The sequence below is a fragment of the Zeus faber genome (assembly GCF_960531495.2).
Source record: "Zeus faber genome assembly, chromosome: 7".
Taxonomy (NCBI): Eukaryota; Metazoa; Chordata; class Actinopteri; order Zeiformes; family Zeidae; genus Zeus; species Zeus faber.
Genome location: NC_137203.1, coordinates 13,239,628 through 13,258,976, shown reverse-complemented (window position 1 = coordinate 13,258,976; position 19,349 = coordinate 13,239,628). Strand labels below are relative to the sequence as shown.

The 19,349-nt window shown below is 45.0% G+C and overlaps 2 protein-coding genes across 4 annotated transcripts; one reads left to right on the top strand and one right to left on the bottom strand.

Annotated features, from left to right (window-relative positions):
• Positions 1-112: 112 nt before the first annotated feature.
• Positions 113-4,413, bottom strand: LOC307233161 (adenine nucleotide translocase lysine N-methyltransferase). 3 transcript variants are annotated; one of them, XM_080004381.1, is made up of 6 exons: positions 4,330-4,413; positions 3,558-3,743; positions 2,253-2,390; positions 1,945-2,085; positions 1,806-1,856; positions 113-1,257 (listed from the first exon to the last, which is right to left on the bottom strand). In XM_080004381.1, exons 2-6 carry the CDS (start codon positions 3,729-3,731, stop codon positions 1,087-1,089), a joined length of 675 nt encoding a protein of 224 aa, XP_079860507.1. In that variant the 5' UTR covers positions 3,732-3,743; positions 4,330-4,413; the 3' UTR covers positions 113-1,086. The 3 variants fall into 3 exon arrangements, with proteins under 3 accessions (XP_079860507.1, XP_079860509.1, XP_079860508.1); XM_080004383.1 differs by having other exon boundaries at positions 2,253-2,357; XM_080004382.1 differs by lacking the exon at positions 4,330-4,413 and adding an exon at positions 4,093-4,314.
• An 841-nt stretch (positions 4,414-5,254) lies between these two features.
• rab3c (RAB3C, member RAS oncogene family) lies at positions 5,255-17,737 on the top strand (the record flags this gene model as incomplete). The annotated part of the gene is made up of 5 exons (XM_080003464.1): positions 5,255-5,272; positions 7,447-7,671; positions 13,085-13,203; positions 17,000-17,124; positions 17,547-17,737. The coding sequence occupies 5 exons, from the start codon at positions 5,255-5,257 to the stop codon at positions 17,735-17,737; spliced, it is 678 nt and encodes a 225-aa protein (XP_079859590.1).
• Positions 17,738-19,349: the final 1,612 nt, after the last annotated feature.

The following is a 19,349-nucleotide window of genomic DNA, read 5'->3' as shown; positions in this document are numbered from 1 at the left end:
AAAAATGAATCCCGTTCTTCCAATCAAGGCCTGTGTCATCTGTATATGATGTATAAGAAGACAAACTCACTGTACAGATTTTTAAATCGATTTTTTTTTTATATGCAATTCTCTGGATGGTAGGATCGTAAAAGACTGCAGTGGTTGTTATACACACTCATATATTGTATATGATTAAAAGCTGCTGTATATTGTATTTATATTCATGAGATGCAATGGCATTTTAAAGCTGTAAGTGTGGCGTTCATATGTTTCCATAAAACCGGGATTACGAAAGAAGCGTTCTCAGCGGAACCCCAAACACAAGTCAGTTGTTCACACAATCGACCGCCGAGAGATGTCAACAGCCACAATGTACAAATTCATGCGCAAGAAAGATCTGGGGTTGAGGCGAAACAGGCAGGGAGACAAAAATCGAGATATCGAGACAAAATGATCCGTTTGGAGCCCCTCCACAGTTTGTCTCTCTCTCTCGAGAGGAGCCGTCAGACCGTCAACACCAAACGACATCGCGAGCCAGAGGACCCAACAACAAGATGATCGTGGGCAGTAGAATTATCCTCAGTGGAAGGAGTTGGAAGCGGCTCGGGTCGCGGCATGAAGCCGCTCATTGTCTGTTCCGGGCGACAGCCACAACGACTGCTCTGAGGCGCAGCGTGTGGCGGTAGCGCGCTTCACAATGCCGCTTCTTTTTTTAATGGAACGATTACGGCTCATTTTACACCGCGATGCCCGGAATGTGCTGCGGACCCCGGAACGCTCTTCAACACCCAGATACCGCCAGGGTGCACGCAATATGAGTGAAAAGGTCCGCGGGGAAATCGAACCGTGCTTTGCACTATTTACCATTAGTTTGTCGAAAAACGTCTCAGCTCATCGTTGCCGTTGTCGTTGTTTTTCGTTTTGTTTGTTTTTTTGTTTGTTTGTTTATTTTTTAAACTTTAAATTGACAGTTTATTTAAGAGTCCTCAGAAAAAGCCTTTGGGGGGGCTTAGTGTTGCCAGTGGCAACTGGAGTGTCTAGAAACATGACCGTGTAATAGCTGTGTAATAACTGTGTGGTAAGCGTGTCATGACTGTGTTGGCTCTACAGAGCTCCTGCCCCGGCGCGCACAGCGTGGATGTCGTAAGCCCAGGTCTTGTCGAGGCCGGAGCCGGCAGACACACGATGGGGCCAGTTTGAGATGGGGAAGCGGCAGGCGACCACACGAGCATCATCGGGAAGCTCTCTGAGCAGCTTATCACCAAGGAGCTCCATCTGTCGTCCAAACAGAGGTGGGTGTGTCAGGTGCAGAACAAATACCAACCTACATCAAATGATAAGCGCTGAAGTCTCTGTTGAGTAGCCGTGATGAGTCCTTTTCTGTTATTTGTTCTTTCAATTTTTAGGGAACTGTCAAAGTTTAAGCCTCATTAGTGTAATAATACACATCTTCCTTCATGAGAAGAGCCGTTTAGTAAAATTGGACATTCACATCGGAACATAACAATGGTGTTGAAAGTTAATTTGTCTCAAACCGACTGAAACTCACCCAAATCGCATTCAATTTGTTGTGCCATTCCTAACATTGGCTAAAAAAAAATCCCTTTTTCGATGGAGATGATGGAAACATGATTTTGGAATCTAACGATTTTACTAAATGATCATGGTGGCGGAAGACGAACGCGGAAATAACTGCGATTGGGCGACTGTAATAATTGTGACAGCGCTACAAATAATCCAACTGATGAGCACATTTCTTCCTTCATAACCAACAAATAAGCTAAAGAGCACAAAACTAAAACAAAAAAAAACAAAAAACTCACCACTCCTGGAGCGAGGAAAAGGGTCACGTTGTTGTATGTCGACAGATCTGTCTGTGAGGGGGGGGGGGGGCAAAAAAAGTGTAAAACGGTGGATTACATTTTTGAAAAGCAAATAGTCATTTCAAGTTCGCGGTCATACCTTCCAGAAGTCTTTGTTCACAAAAGTGGCCTGACTGGAAGGAATTCCAGCCCAGCGAGCCTTCGCCCTGGAATATGCCAGTAGGATGGAGTTGATCTCAAAGCCGGTGCAATGGAAACCGGCAGCGGTGGCCGCAAACACCTGGGGAAGCAAAACTGAGCATTTTTAAATGTTGCCATTTACAACAACAAAAAAAACAACAAGATTTTGAGAAAGGAAATGTCTTTCTCAAAATCGTGTTTTTTTTGCTTTGTTGTGAATTTTATTTTTTTAATTAATAAATAAATAAATAAACAAACATTACTGACCAATCGACCATCTCCAGATCCCAAATCTGCCAAGCGACCCGTCCGTCCCTCAAGCAGCTTCATAATGTTCAGTGTCTGACTCTGACTGGAGGGTAAATACGGCACCTGAACAACAGCAAAAACAGTCAGTGTAGGACACTGACAATACAAATTGTGTTTATGTCGGTCGGTATTACTCTACAGCAACATGGCGCAGAGACTTTAACAACGAGAAAAACAATAAGCAAATTTGAATGTTTACTTTGCTTGCTTCCCCCCCCCCCCCCCCGGGTATACTGCTGTAGCCTTTTTAAGCCCGAGGCTCGGTCAGGGTACGTGTTGCATTGTGCATCGCAGTGTAACGGCTGGTACACGATTCCATTAAAATCTCTATCTGAATGCGTCACTTTCAATTCACAGCTCATGAATCGTCGACGCACAGTCACTGTGAATCAACAATGAAACATATTATGGATCGACCGACTAGCTGCAGTGACCCAGCATGACCCCTCATAACTCCCTGAAGACTGCTTCACACCCACTCCCTCATCCCATTCCACAGTCGGATCCTCCCCTCTAGCGGCCGTCGGCTCCGTTTTTCCCACTGTGATAGCCGGTAGTCCCCTCAGCTGGACGTTCACCAACTCCCGTGAGCGAGAGTTTGAAAACCCCTCTGCGTCGCGCTTGCAAAGTGCGAAAGAAAATCATTTCCACTTACAATTCATTGACATAGCCAAGGTTAACTTAAATAACATCAGTATTTCCACTACGTGACTTATTTACTCAATTTTAAGCCCAGTTCCAATGGAAATAAAAAAAAAAAACTTGACCGATGTCACTTCCGCCGGAACAAAGCTTGTGCGGTTCTTGGTGAATTTAGACTCCCCTCTTCCTTTATTTCCCACATTTGTTGCTAGAACTACGCACTGAAATAAACAAAACAAAATTACTGTGAAAGTTGTGATCCAAATCCTGGCAGGTTTCATTTCATTTTACACGAGCATGCAACTGGGACTGGGGGATGCATAGATATGATCAGGATATTGTGTTATGAGACGAGATGTAACCTGGGATATTCGTTATCGCAATGTTGTGATGTAGTTAAATGTTGTCTTTGAGGTAACATTAAAGTAAAGTATTGCAAATTTTTGTCACAGCTCTACCTGCTTGGTTAAAATATCCGCACAACCAGGCATTGTTTATCAGATAATCCATTGACAACTATCACCCAGCCCTGCACGCAACAATTCAGAGTCGGAAGGCTGCGAGAGGTGGAGAGCAATGTGACGTCACCGCGGGATGACAACCGGGCCCCGTCTGGTCTACCTTGAGGCCCTTGGGGATTCTGTTGAATCCGGGCACGGCGAACAGGCTCCACACGCCGTAGAGGCCGGCGAGGAGAGCGCCTGCGGCCGCGGACAGGACCGGGTGGTCCGTGCTGTGTGGGACCACCCCGCCGGAGCCTTGATCCTGGAGAATGACTTCAACACAGTCTTCCATTGCGTCTATAAGCTGCAAAAAAAAAAAAAAAGACAGAAAGTGTGTCGTTGAATAATTTGGTTTATGAAGCAAAAAACACCATTTTAAATTCCAGTAAAGGTCCGACGATATCTGTTGACCTTAACAGTCTAAATGCAATGAATTTAAGAAATAAAATGTAAAAAAGGATTAAACCGTATAACAGTCTGAGAATGTCACATTGGGATCTTTCAAATGTAATGTTTATCAAGTCTAATGTTTTGGATATTATGAAACAATGTGCAGCCAAGTGCTTACACGCCAATGTCTTCTGTCAGTTCAAATATGGAATGAGATATTATTTGGGCAAACCACACGTCCTGCTGTGCATAGTGGCGCTTACGGAACAGGCTCCCTCGTCTTGCCAGCAGACGGCGCCAGTGCGGACATGTTGCGCAGCACCTTCTAGAAAAGTTTTCGACCCCAGTCCCGTTCTCAGCGCTGCGTTTCAATAGCAACAGCCCACAACCCGAAAAAAAAAAAAATAATAATAATAATACAAACAAAAAACAAAACGAAAGAAAAGCGTCGCGCGTGGCATTTACGACAAAGGGCAGAGAGGTGCCAGTGGGACCCAAACCTGCAGACTCCACCTCCACGCAGATGGCGTCGGATCCCTCGGCGCTTGCGGTGGAAATAAAGAGGCGGACGATCCCAGACCAGACGCCCCCACCCCACCCACCCACCCACCCCACCCACCCAAAAAAAAAGAAAATGCAAAACGCAAACTGACAAACGGGTTACGACGGCGAGCAGTCCTCAGTCGCACGGCTGACACGCTCCATTTTTATTTCTTTTGCGAGTGTGACTTGACTTGTTTACCGTGTAGAGCGCGCACACGCGCACACACACACACACACACACACACACACACACACACACACACACACACACACACACACACACACACACTCGCACGCACGGTCCAATCAGACCGACGCCAACTTCCCACGTGGTCCGTCCGCCGTCGAAACGGCTCAAAGGTTGCGCCGACGGTGCCAAGTCCCGACCCCTTTCTGGACAGGACCCACCGTTTAATCTCACCTGTTCACGTCCCGTTCAGAGGAGATGGTTTCAGACGCACGCACACACAACTATGCACGTTATAGTTTGTTCATGGATTTTATTTAGTAATTTGTTTGTTGGGCTGTTTTTTTTTTTTTTTTATTTGTACATGCACTGATTTGTTTGAGAGCGCGACAGCCACCTCCAACAGAATCGCTCCAGCGGTTCCACAGAGATAACGTCTCCTCTTCTGTTTGCTCGGCCGCTCGCCGCGTCTGTTCTCCGGAGCAGAGCCCCCTGGCTCCCTGGGCGGTGACGACAAAGTGGATCATGACGCAAAAGGAAAAGGGCCGCTATTATTACTTTGCCCAAATAATTGATTTTCCAAAAGGTCTTGTGTATCTGGTCAGAATCTGTTGCGCCGTGTTTAACGCAAGCCGAGCCACTCCCCCCACCCGGGACTTGTGTCGGCTGCAGAGGCGCAACCTCCGGCGAAATAAATGGATTTATACGGGAAGGTAAGAGACGCTTTGTTGCCTTGAGACAAAATCTTTAAAGGGAGAGAAAAGCGGAGGAAATGTTATATTCTATGCGATCATGGGCTAATTAAAAAAAGAGAATAATATAGGGCCAGTCACTGTATTAAAGATGAAAGATAAAATGATTCATCGTTAATGTCCGCTCTCAAATTCCAAGTATTTGTCGACAATTCCGTTATTATGGTCAAAAGCCAAAATATCTGGGAAATCTGAGAAGAGCGCAGATCCGACGACGATTGCGTTATTCGGGCTTAAAAAGTCAACCATACAGCTGTTGGCGGCGCAGTGCGCGCTGGGTAACGTAGTCCCGTGTGTCTTTTGAGCTGCATCCCCATGTGTTGGAGCAGGTCATTTAGGGAACTACAACACCCATCTTATTTCAGTGACGTCAGCGAAGATGCCCTGTGCTGCGTTCCGCTGAAAACGAAACTCGGGGAAAATCCGTCGTCCAAGCGGGGATTTCGAAAGGCACGACCGCTTACAGTTACTCTGTCGGTGTTTCGTGTAATATAAAACATATGTATCGCGGCGTGTAGGATTCACGAGATTCCAAAAAAAAAAAATAAAAAGAGATACCCTGACTGCGGGGCGCCGCGTTCTCCCCACCCCCCCCGAACAGCGGACACGGAACACACGGTGTTCGGCTCCGCGGTGACTGCGGAGCCGAAACCGCCGAGCCCCGAGTGGCACCGGAACGCAGCATTTTCTCGCGAACGCACCCTCGCCGAACCAGAGGGGACAGCTCCAGGTGCTGAAGTGTCAGCGCTGAGAAACGCACAGAATATCATCCCGATTCCTGCCAAAAACACGGACGCGCACACGTAGAGACGAGGCCCTCCGAGCAGGTTTGTCCATGGCGCGTCTTGCATTGAATATATATATATATATATATATATGTATATTATGGTTCTAATTGTAATTTTATCCAGAGGAGAATTTTATCAATTGAAAATGAAATAATGACCTTATTGCCTTGCCCGCTGCTCCGTGGCGTCCGAACAGGCCGCTTGTCTGGATCTTCCTTTTTTTTTTTTTTTTTTTTTTTTTTTACTGTTTTATAACATCTGTCGGTAAAAAAGCAACAACATCGCAGATATATATCGACATCATCGTAATTCAAACCGGTATTATTACATTGCGTTCATTCATCCTGTACAGAAACATCCAATCTTTATTTATATGTGAACCCACAGCCAATACCAGCAGCTGCCACTCAGCCCCTGCCTTTGATTTAATTTTCATTTTATTCACCCTGTGCATAGAATCACATTTTTTTACATTTAGTGTTTCCTTTTCTGCAGTTTTTATTTATTTTTTTTAATCCTGATTGTCTGTACAACGGGGGACCAACCCTTGCCACCCCTTTCCTATACTGATTATTCCATATGAAAATGGACGTGGCGGAAGAAACAGATTGTGATTCGCCTCCATGTAAATGTCGAGGCAGGGCATTTCTTCCCTCGCAAGGAAGCGAACAGCAACGTAACGCGGGATGTGCAGGACTGAGATCCGCCGTTATTTCCCCCCACTGTGTCGGTTGAGCTTTGCCAACGCGGACCTGACATCCATACCATGTCCGTGTGGAAAAGATCCATTTTTAATCCAAGATCACAGTTGTTGCTCTTGAACTCCTTTTGTCGCCGCTGCGCTGCAGATTATATACTTTAAAATGATAAAGGGTTTTATTTGTCAGGTTATCTGACTTGTCACTATCCCAGAGGCTTGCAGATCATCTGACCCGGTCTGATCTGATCTGCAGCAGGGTTTGGTGGAAAAACCCAATATGACAGTTAAGGAAATATTTTGCATGTGTAACAAAGGGAACACATATTCATAACAGTAATTGGATTACATGTAAAATATATTTCATATTTGTGTGTGTGTGTGTGTGTGTGTGTGCGCACTACCAAGAATAACATGTACATTAACATTGATTTATACATCCTAGCATGTGTTTATTTATTCTTCAGATAATAATCGTAATCAATTTCCTTGATGTTACTTTGGTCATATTGTGCTGTTGGAATCCTACGCGGGTTAAATAAAGAGGTCTTTAAAACTCAAAACCCTCTCTCTAAATCCGGCGACTTTATCATGTTGGGGATTGATGTCCAGGCCATAATTGTCCGTGTGTCTGTGTTGACATTTTGCAGATGGCTGCCACCCAGGATGCGAAAGGGAAGGGAGAGGGAGGGGACCAGAACTTCGACTACATGTTTAAACTGCTGATTATCGGCAACAGCAGTGTAGGGAAGACATCTTTCCTGTTCCGCTACGCAGACGACGCCTTCACCTCGGCCTTCGTCAGCACCGTGGGAATCGACTTCAAAGTCAAAACTGTCTACAAGAATGACAAAAGGATCAAACTACAGATCTGGGTATGTATAAAAAAAAATCATAGTTGATAGAATTGGATAATATAGTTTTTATACAAGCAATTTTTTTTAAATTTTTTTTTTACTTCTGACCTTGCAATACTTGATATTAATATATGATACTGAGCAAGACCCTCAAACTAGATGATCAGCTCTGTGATATTTTGCCCAAGTCAAAATCAAGTACGGCAAACTGGTGCTAATTTGACATAAATATGCAATATATAAATATTTAAAATGTTTGGTCTCTAAAGTAAAGTGTCATGTGATTGATGATGAAGCAAGTTGGAATGTCTAATGAGGCTCATTAGGTTATTATGACCGTAAGGCCAGTGATAATTGTGCTATTCACATTTCAACAATGGGATACGACGCACCAAAGAACTAAGGCCTGTTTCCAGGTGGACTGGGTTGTAAAAACAAAAAAGGTCACGTTGGAGAAGCTTAGCACTCAGAGAAACAAATTTTAGAAATATAATCTGTTTAGAGTCTGTTTTTCATTCATTTACTGTAATCCCGGAAAGAAGAAAAGATTTAAAAGTTGCATTAATAGTACTACCCCACAAGGCTTTCGGCAGTTCACAGCTAAACTAGTACACGGATGTGAGGTTTTGCATTTGATTGTCATTCCTGCTCCCCTTTCATCCTCGACAGAGCAGAGAGCGCGTCTTGCATTATTAATACAATTGGTGGAAATCTTGGGGAATGTGATTTATTTTGTCCGTTCCCAGCAGCTACAATCCACAGTGTAGTGTCCGTCTGTGTTATGCTATACCTATCTATGCTGTGAGGGGGGAGGGTCTTTTTAGAAACACCCGCCGTCACCGCCACCCCCCCTTTGGTACATCTCTGTCGGGCTTTCTTTTCTGGCAAAGTGACCCCTGTAAAACACATTAGGATATCAATCTAGACCCGTAGCTCCCATCTGTCTCCCCCACATGCTCCCCGTAGGCTTTTCTGCTGATCAATATACTGTATATATCAAGTCGCTCCATTTTGCTGCTCCTCCTTCGTCACCCGAAGAGACCGGAGGCGATGTATTTTTATTTTATTTTTTATTTTTTTAAACGGTCACCATTTACCTCTCATTATTTGAAAAAGAAGACAGATGAAGCCAAATTAACAAATAACATATGGTTTAAAATAAAATAAATAAATAACACCTCAGTGCTAAAGAACATACTGCTGCAGGATTTCTGTTTCCATCCAAATCACCCTCTGTATCAGCTGCCAGAGGAGAATTAAATCAGAAATGGTGTTAATTGTGCAGGTCGTGTTTCCAGGAATTGGTGTTGGGAAATAGAGAACAATGGTTTTGCAGCAATTGTCCTTGTTCAACACACACTGAGACAATGTTTAAATTCAACCATTTAAAATGAGAATAATGCTGTGGAGTGGCCGGTTCATTAGATAGATAGCTAGACAGATAGACAGACCAACCACTAGATAGGTAGATGGAAAAGTGAGATGTGTGAAATATACAGCAAACTTCACAGTTAACTCGAAAATAAACCTGACATTTTGAACATTTTAGGCAACATAAACCTGAAAACTGTTACAATAAAAAACGAAACAGGATGGCAGGATAATGGAAAATAAAACCAGAAAGGAATTTAAGTGGTCAAAGGGTGGCCGGTCGGAAAACAAGAGTCGAAGAAAAGCGATCCTTCACAAATGCGACCGGGAAAAGATGGCAGCAGATGGAGGCCGCACCGTGGCCGACAGGAGGCCGCGGGTACCGTGTTAGTTCTGGGCACGCGGTGGGGAAGAGCACAGAAGCAACACTTCCCCACAAAAGCAAACCCAAGAATGTCTGAGGCGTTTTTAATGAGGCGTCTCCGTCAAGCGTCTCATAACACCTCCGTGACAGTGAGGTCGGAGGAGGGCCCCGCCCGATTCCTCTACAGGGATATTAACCTTTTTATCTTGCTCGCCCCCTACCCCCCGCGCTCTCGAAAGTCGGCTTCTGTGGTTTTATTATCTGCGCCGTGTGTGTGTGCGCGTGTGTGTGTGTGTCAACACACCGCACAAAACAAGGGTTGCAGGTAAACAACTCTGAAAGCTGAGAAGGGGAGAGTGTGTTTGTCACCAGCAAAGAAAAGCATTTTCAAGCCCCAAAGACACAGATCGCCGCTCTGACAGTTGATAGGCGTCGCCAGCAGTGAATTAAACAAATCGCTTGTCCGATGTTAATCCAAGTTCATCGCGCGGATCCCCGTGCTGAATTTACCCTGAATGATACACTCCCCGACCGCTGTCACCCTCGACTCATCACGCACGGGAGCGGTCGCCCTCTTGGATCGATTTCTGGCGAAGCTGCGGACGAGGAGCTGAGCTCCTCAACAGAGATCTTATTTACCCGAATCATCAGTTTCGGGGTTTTTTTTGGTTTTTTTTTTTTTGTAACCGAGAACAAGCAAATCTCCTCACCAAAATAGCCGTGAAACGCAAAGGGTATTGTTAAAAACTTGGTGATCGATCGACAGGCTCGTGAAACAGGGCAAAAAACCTCACGGTAATGAATCCAGACGAGAGCAAAGGTGGAGGTCGGTGCGTCAGAATTACGGGAGAAGGCGCCGCCTGCAAAGCAAACGATTTGAACGGTGGAGTCGTGGAAGAGAGTGACTGAGAAAGTCTCCCGGTTACACGCAGGTCTCCAGTCAATTCGGTGAGGAAAATAAACACGTGTTATCATTGCTTTTGTTAAGAGAGGATTTCTCTGATGGCGCGGAGAGATGGCTGAGTTTCTTTTAGGTTTTTTTTTAGAAAGGTTAAAAAAACGGCAGATTCACGGAAAAGTATTTACACGGGAGGACCGCGGGAGGGAAGGGTAAAATGCGGGAGCACCCCGGGAAAAAAAAACGGAGGACAGACAGGTATGTGATGGGCGTGTCAAAGGGCGTGCTGTCCAAAGGAAGCCCTGAAAGCCACGCCCCCTCCGGTATGGAACCACCATGTTAACACAGACAAAGAACAGAATGAACAGACAAATTTTATGAAGGGAGGTGAATGAAGGAGATTCCCTCCCCTGCAAAACCTATTATAATGCAGTTTTACTTCACCCGGTATTTGCAAAACAAGATCACTGAAGTGGAAGTTCTGTCACAAAACTATATTGTCGCGTATCCTTGCGCGTATTTAAGTGGGCATACGGAAATCCTGGAGCTTTCTCAGTGGGCACACGGCGCGTACCTGCGCGTCTCGTAGACTACACCACTGGATTTAACCAAAAAAAGATCTGAACTTAACGACACAAAGGAGAGAAAAGACGGCCATCTTTATCTGCTGCGTGACCTGTTTCTGTCCATCTTCACAGGGTATTATTTAACGGCCATCACAGTGCATTACAACATGTTGAAGTTGACACACACACACACACACACACACACACACACACACACACACACACACACACACACACACACACACACACACACACACACACACACACACACACACACACACACACACACACCTTGTCGAGTGTGAACGCTTGTCGCAAGGAAGTCACATTTGTTTAGCGTTTTAGCTAACTTGCTACAAGCGGGGGGTGTGTGTGTGTGTGCTGAAGGTCAGAGGCGTCCTCTGGCTAAAGCCGCTCCGCCTGACGATGGCCAGAAACCGTGGCAAACACCAGCCGCTGTTTCTGGTTTGACAACAGAGCCACGTACGGACAAACACTCTTTAATCTGAATCTGCGTGTTGGTCAGGACTGGAGCAGCCCCACTGCAGAGACACACTAGAACAGATGGTTTTAAATAGCACGTCCACCCATCCATCCATCCATCCATCCATCCATCTGTCCGTCTGTCCCCCCATCTATTCATCCATCCATCCATCTGTCCCCCCATCTATTCATCCATCCATCCACCCATCTATCATCTATCCATCATCCATCCATTTATCCGTCCATCCATCCATCCATCTGTCTAACATCCATCTATCTATCCATCCATCCATCTGTCTATCCATCCATCCACCCACCCCTCTATCCGTCTATCCATCATACATCCATCTATCCGTCCATCCATCCATCTGTCTAACATCCATCCATCCATCCATCTGTCTAACATCCATCCATCTGTCTAACATCCATCCATCCATCCATCTGTCTAACATCCATCCATCCATCCATCTGTCTAACATCCATCCATCCACCCACCCATCCATGTATCTGCCTCTCCATCCACTCACCCACCCACCCATTTATCTGTCTATCCATCATCCATCCATCCATCCATCCACCCGCCCGCCCATACATCTATCCCTCTATCCATCCATCCATCCACCCACCCACTCGTCTATCCATCATCCATCCATCCATCCATCTATCCGTCCATCCATCGTTCCACTGTATAAAGATTTAGTTAGAAACACTGTATTTTTACCCAGTAAAGTGCTAAACTTCAACATCAAGTATAGTTTACACAACATGGACCTCGTTTCAGTTCTGTCTCCTAAAGCGCCTGAAGTGCTGCTCCGTGGGTTTGTTTCCAAGGTGACGTGTAAACAGCCATCCAGCTCTCAAACATGAGCAATCAGGGGCCTTACCGAGTGCCTTCCCGACATTAAAATGTTCCAAACCTTAAGCGCACGTGCTCGTGGGTTGATGCGCGTACAGTGTGTATTCACTTTTTTTTATTTAAACGTTGTGGCATTTGCAGCATTCTATGTCACATAAAAAAAATAAAAATTATATGAAGTGCTTTAATAACATAACCTTTTTTTTTTTTTTCATTTTAACTCGGAATACATGTGGGTTCTCAGGGCTGCATGTCTTATCTTGTATGTCAAGAGGACAGTTATTTTACATTATGTTCAGTGCAATGCAACACGGGTGAACACTTCATGATCAGCCATGCATGTACACAATTACACACTCAAAACATTTGAACACACGATCTACATAAAAATATCATTATCATATGTTTGTTTTTGTTGTAATAGTAATGTAGTATTTGTATGTTCACGTACAGTATGTGATTGAGCGCTGAGTAAATACAACAAATATATAATTAATACCCATACCAATAACCTGTCCTGCGCATAGAATCGCATTGCATATTCTTTATATTTGACTATTTTGTTTTACCTTTTTCGGCTATTTGTGTATGCTTGACAACTATTTTTTAACTTTACATTCAATTTTATTGTATTATTATTTATAATATAATTTTTAATATTTTTTTTCTCAGACTGTTAAGATATTTCCTTTAATTTCATTTCTTTGTGCTAATCGTCTGTAGACACAAATCCTCAGCACGACAAATTCACACATGCACACACATGTAAATGCACCCGGCGGAATAAAGTCCTTCTGATTCTGATCCTCGTTGGCAATACTATCCTTTCCATCATAGTACCGTTTGAAATAACAGCAATGCACGTGGTGCTTGTTGCTGTCGTGTGTGTTTAGGACACGGCGGGCCAGGAGCGCTACCGGACCATCACCACCGCCTACTACCGAGGAGCCATGGGCTTCATCCTCATGTACGACATCACCAACGAGGAGTCCTTTGGTGCCGTGCAGGACTGGTAAGCATGCGTCCACTCATACCCAGTTAATGAAATGTATAGTTTATTTTATATGCGCTTGTGCTTTGGTGAATAAATCACATGTGGTCCATTAGATGAAGAAGAAACTGAAAAGAAAGCCATTCCTGACCCCGCCCGTATGCCCCATGTGACTAATTACTGGATATGTTTCTGTCTCTGAATCAGGGATTTAAATAGCTGACCTTCCTTTCAATCTCTATCTGTCCCCCCCCCCCTGCACAGTCAGGTATTGATCTGGTTGTTTGAGCTCTCTCTCTCTCTCTCTCTCTCTCTCTCTCTCTCTCTCTCTCTCTCTCTCTCTCTCTCTCTCTCTCTCTCTCTCTCTCTCTCTCTCTCTCTCTCTCTCTCTCTCTCTCTCTCTCTCTCTCTCTCTCTCTCTCTCTCTCTCTCTCTCTCTCTCTCGTCAAGGTCATGATTGCAGTTTACTCCTGAGTCACTTAACAAAAGGCTGCGAGCTGCAGAGCGAGTCTGAGCCCAGACCCCGTGATTTATGACGATGCACGTACGTCTTAAAATAAGAACGGAGAGGCCCACTAACCGGGTTTCTGGGTTAGTGTTCTATTCTCAAAAGGGCTCAAAAAAAAAAAAAAAAAAAGAAAAAACGCGGCTTGAAATGACATTTTGCGTTTCATTTACATTTTTCGCTGATTATATTTCTCCTTCCCACGACCGTTAGAGCCTTGAAGTGTACCGTGCCCTGTATTCCCATCCTCGGTCCCCGGGGTTTTCCCAGCCTGGCGGCCCAAAAGGGGGCGGCCGGGGATTAGGGGAGGCAGAAATCTCTCGATCTGAATCACCGCTTAGGCGACGCCGACAGAAACAAACGTTCAATTCGCACAAGCCGTCAACTAATCGGAGCACCGTTCGGCCCGAACTCGTCACGGCGCCACCGCGGTCCGTGCGTTGAGGCTGACCGTCTGTTTTTCGTCGCCGGCACTTGACAGCGGCTTGGGAAAGCTCTTATCACGGCTGCATCGGACGTTATCTAAACGAGGCGCGGTCCGCTCCGTTTTCTTGTCTCGTTTGAATAGAAGGTGATGCCTATCGCACTCAGCATGGGCTCATTGCAAGTTGGAACAGCTTTTCCACGTGGTGTACGGTGTACGACGAGCAATCATATGGCAATCAATGTGGAACCTGTGCTGCCACTACCCGTCTCTTCGACAGTTTTATTACAGGACACATTTCAAATCGAACATAACAATCGTAACATTTCCTAGACTAACGTAAATGCACACATGAACATTGACTTATTATTCCGCGGCTCCAGTTGAGAGTTGCCACCAGACTGCACACGGTCAAATCACATTCAGCACAGAAACGGGGTCCGGGGTTTTTTCTCTTTACATAACCACAATCCTACTTTTGTGCTTGCCATAGGCTTTAATTCCACTTTAGCTTCGCCTTGTTCCTTGTGACAAGGTTGCAGGATGGGAGAGAAAAAAAAAAAAGAAAAAAAAAGAAAAGAAAGAAAAAAAGCTGTTTCCATGGCAACAGCTCCTTCCCCGTCCATGCCTGAATAAGCCTGTGACGTACCCATTTCCTGTCTGTGACAAAGACAGAAAATAGGAAACCGGTCTATATCAGGCGCCGCACGGGGAAACGGCGAGAGATACGGTGACGGCGGAGAAAAATAGCGCCATTTCATCAACAGAGAGCCGTCGATACAAGCCGCGCGCTTGACGTGTCAGCTCTACTGCACCCTCACAGAAGCGCGCGCGCGCACACACACACACACACACACACACACACACACACACACACACACACACACACACACACACACACACACACACACACACACACACACACACACACACACACACACACACACACACACACACACACACACACACGTTGGGGCGGAGGATGTGAGTGGATGCAGCGTGCAGCACAGTGGGGGGGTGGACGCCGGAGCAGCGTCTACCGCGTCGGAACCAATGTTCTGATCAGACGGACGTGAAATGACCCGCATCTGCACCCCCAGAACCAGTCGGAGGGAGAGAGAGAGAGAGAGAGAGAGAGAGAGAGAGAGAGAGAGAGAGAGAGAGAGAGAGAGAGAGAGAGGGATGGCTGCCAACGTCACACTGCTCTCCCTCCCTCCCTCAATCTGTCTTCCTCCCTTGCCCCGCTCCTGCGTTCAGCCGGTGCTGTTAGGTGTCCTACTTTCTTCCTGCCCCGCCGCACAACACCGCCGCTCCCCCACGTTATGCACTAATATATAAATAACTTTACTTCAGAGAGAGAGGGAGAGAGAGAGAGAGAGAGAGAAAGAGACCTGGATGAGACAGCATCCACTTGCAGAAAAGGTTACAGACGGGAGCGCCGTGCAACTCAGCGTCCCACGGCGGAGATGCGATCGAGCCGGGGCCGACCGCAACGGAGCTCGACGCTTATTGCCTCGCGATCGATTTGAGTTCTCTGAGAGAAACCTCTCGTACGGCTTGAAGTCACAGTGTAGTCAGCGAGTGCTCCGAGCCCTATTTACCCAGTTTACCAAAACGGAGAGATGGGGGGAAAAAAAACGTGGAAAATGTGGATAACATTTCCAGGCACGGAATGGATTCATTTATATATAAATAAATATATAAATAAATAAAAAACAAAGAAAGCATAAAGTCGTAAATCCAGTCTGGATTCTCAATGTCTGATTTAGAAGAAAGATTGGAAAAAATATGTATTTATATATCCAGATACTGTTCCCTTGCACAGTGACCATATTGGATAATCGAGCTGATTTCTTTTTGATTTTGTTGAAAAATAATAATTTGTCCTTTTTGTCCTGTCTGTCCTCTGCATTTAATACAAACACCAGGTTATATTAGTTGGATTATATGGTGGATTATAAATTAAATGAGACAGGGCATCAGTACAAACAGTGAACACAAACAATGCCGCTTCCTCTGAGCCCCAGTAGAGTTTATACTGCGTGTTGGGAGCGTCGGATATTGCCAACATGTTCATATTTTTCCAATCTAAATTTATCAATATTTTCAATACTATTAAGTCATTCACTGCATCCCAGATGGCACACTAGCACGTACAGGCTGTACGATATCTCTAACTGGATCATTTTGTATTTCCATGACCTACCTTAGAGATCCAGGTCCAGGCTTGATTCCTTCATTCAAATAATACATAAATAAAAACATTGAAATGGGCCTTTGAAATCAAAAACATTCAATTCATTTGTGGGAATGAATTGCGGCATGAATTCAGTTTTGTGTTGAAGTCATTGAAGTCATTTGAATGAAACGTACCAAACAAACGACAGGCTCGCCCCTTGCACAGGTGTTTCCATCGGGGCCTCGGGCCTGCCCCCAGCGTCAACGCAGCACTGTCCTTACGCAGGTGGACTGCAGGGGTCGCTGTGCCTGCAGTTTCATATTCCTTTTCCTTCTTTTCTGACTCTTGTTTTGCATGGTGATTGTTCTCTGAGAGCAATTGAAACATCACATGGTTTCTTTTTGTTGGGTTTTTTTGCGTTTCAGCCTCTAGACATCGCCACTGACAGGAAAGCTTAAAATAAACAACAACTGGCCTCAGACTTTTTAGATCGTAATTGCAAAGTGTTTTTACAGTTGGACCTCGGTGCAATTCGTGAACAGTGACACACAACAACCATAACATGGCGTTCCATCGATTTTTTATTTTCCATTCTCCTAAATTTCAGAATAAATAATGCAACCGTGCAGAAATACTCCATATCTCCGGCATTACTCATTCGTCGTCGATTATGATATTTATAATCATCACTGTTGTTCCTCTCGTGCAGGTCGACCCAGATAAAAACCTACTCGTGGGACAACGCACAGGTGGTGTTGGCGGGCAACAAGTGCGACATGGAGGAGGAGCGGGTGGTGTCGGTGGACAGCGGCAGACTCCTGGCGGAGCAGCTCGGTAACACGCACTCACCTGCTCCCACGGCAACCCGCCGTTCGGCCAAACTCATGTCATCTGGCCGGCTTTGTAGATCGCCACGTTGTTGTGACAATTTTTTTAGCGGAAGCTCTTAAACGAGTCATAATAGTTATAAAGTAGTTTTGAGTTATAGTTGTAATGCACAATCACTATTACATCTCAATGTATTATTGTATTTAATAATAAAGTGGTTGCAATAAGCAGGATAACGTGCAGCCAGCCGCTCATTCTTGCAAAATAACCCAGGCAGGGTGTGTCACTCTGAAGGGAGTTATTGGGTTATAATGACCGGCCGGCTGCACGTTAACCTTTACTGGTTCAAAAAATCAAAGTTTGCTGAAAACATTTGGTTAAATAAAATGCGTTACTTTGCAAAACCCCTCCCTCCCCCTGCCGCCCAGGCTTTGAGTTCTTCGAGACGAGCGCCAAGGACAACGTCAACGTCAAGCAGACCTTCGAGCGCCTGGTCGACCTCATCTGCGACAAGATGTCCGAGAGCCTGGACACGGACCCGGCCGTCACCACGGGGGCGCCCACCGCCAAGCTGACGGACAGCGCCCCGCCGCTGCAGCAGCCGGGGTGCAACTGTTAGTGCGCCGCTCTTGACCACTCTTGTAGGCGGGGGCGGTAGAGGGGGCCGTGCCGGGCGGCGCCGTGCTCACCCGCGCTGAATTCTCTGGACTAGAACTCGCAGCATTCTTTAGTCGTCGTCGTCGTCTTATGCCATTGTGACGTATTTATTACCCGACCAAACTTTGATCCCCTCCTATCATGAAGCAAGTTAACCAGACAGGCGAGCGCGACGTGTAGACGCAACCGTCGCAAACTTTAGTAACGTCGCAAGAAATATCTAGAAATGTACCGTTCGAGATTCCACCGTCATCCTCAGTGTCCGCTACTTAGTGTCGGTGTAAAACTAAGTAGTTCTGTTTAGTATGTAGTCCATATTAAGTCAAGTCGTAGAATAATAATGGTAAAACAGATAGAACAAAATACTTTCGTATTTATTCGTTTTGTCTCTTTAGGTTTGATGCTCTTATTTGCCATATTTATGGGTTCATTTGATTTCCGAAAGCTGCCAAATATATGATTTATTGCACTGTATAGGACATAGTGGCATTGTTTTGCGCCTTGTGTTAGTGTAATGGGTGTGTGGTTGTAGCGTGGCTGTTTGTATAGTGCGTGTGGGTTTGCATGAGTACGAGACTTGTGTTTATGACTCCATTGGTGTGCATTTCTTTATAACCTTAGAATGATCTACCTGGGATAAAAAAGTGGCCTTTTAGCATCTCCAACACGGCCTGTTATTTGCTTTGTCCTGGCTGTTTTTTGTTTTTTTTTGTAACGATTCCAATATATGGTATATAATGTCGCTGTGAGTACTATACCATGTTTTACTGTAGATATGTGATCCCTCTGATGAGTATATCTGTAAATCTAAGAAGCAATTAGTTGTTTGTGCTTAGCCTCTCTAAAGACCCTTTATATTACGATGCTATGAGCATGCTGCCAAAAAGTCAAATCATTTGTGCTGTTTTGCCTAGGCCCTCTTGTACTAAGCCTTACCTAAAAAGAGTTTTTTGACTGTCATGTCCACGAAACCCCCATACGTCTTGTGCAGCCATAGCTGAGAACAGTGTGTGCTCGAGAAAATGACGCTAATGACCCGCTGTGGCATGGAATAGACAGCCATATATTCCCTATACATAGATGTTGTTTCATTTCATTAATTCCACAATTTTCACAATCCTGGCATTAGATTGGATGTTTCCAGAGAAGACGCTCATCTTTCCATCTCGCTGAGCCGCTTCGGGGTCATACTACCGTTAACACGTGACTCCCGCTCGCCAGCATGTCGTGGTCCAGAACTGCATACTGTAGCATTTCATTTCAACACGAGAAAACACAGTCGTGCCAAACAAACAACAACAACAACAACAACAACAACAACAACAACAATAAGAAGCAGGATAGGGAATCAATTTGCAGTTATTTTTTGCATAGCTAATTTAAAGGATCCAAAAAAAAAAAAAAATGCATGAAGTCAATACAGACTTATCTATGTAGATTTGTATTCTAAAAATTGTGTATATATCACTCTATGTTACAGATTTAAGTGCATTGTCATAGCACTTGCTGTGAGATGCAATGGGCCAATAAGTGCAATATTTTATGAATTAATTCCTGTACATAGTTTCTCCTTT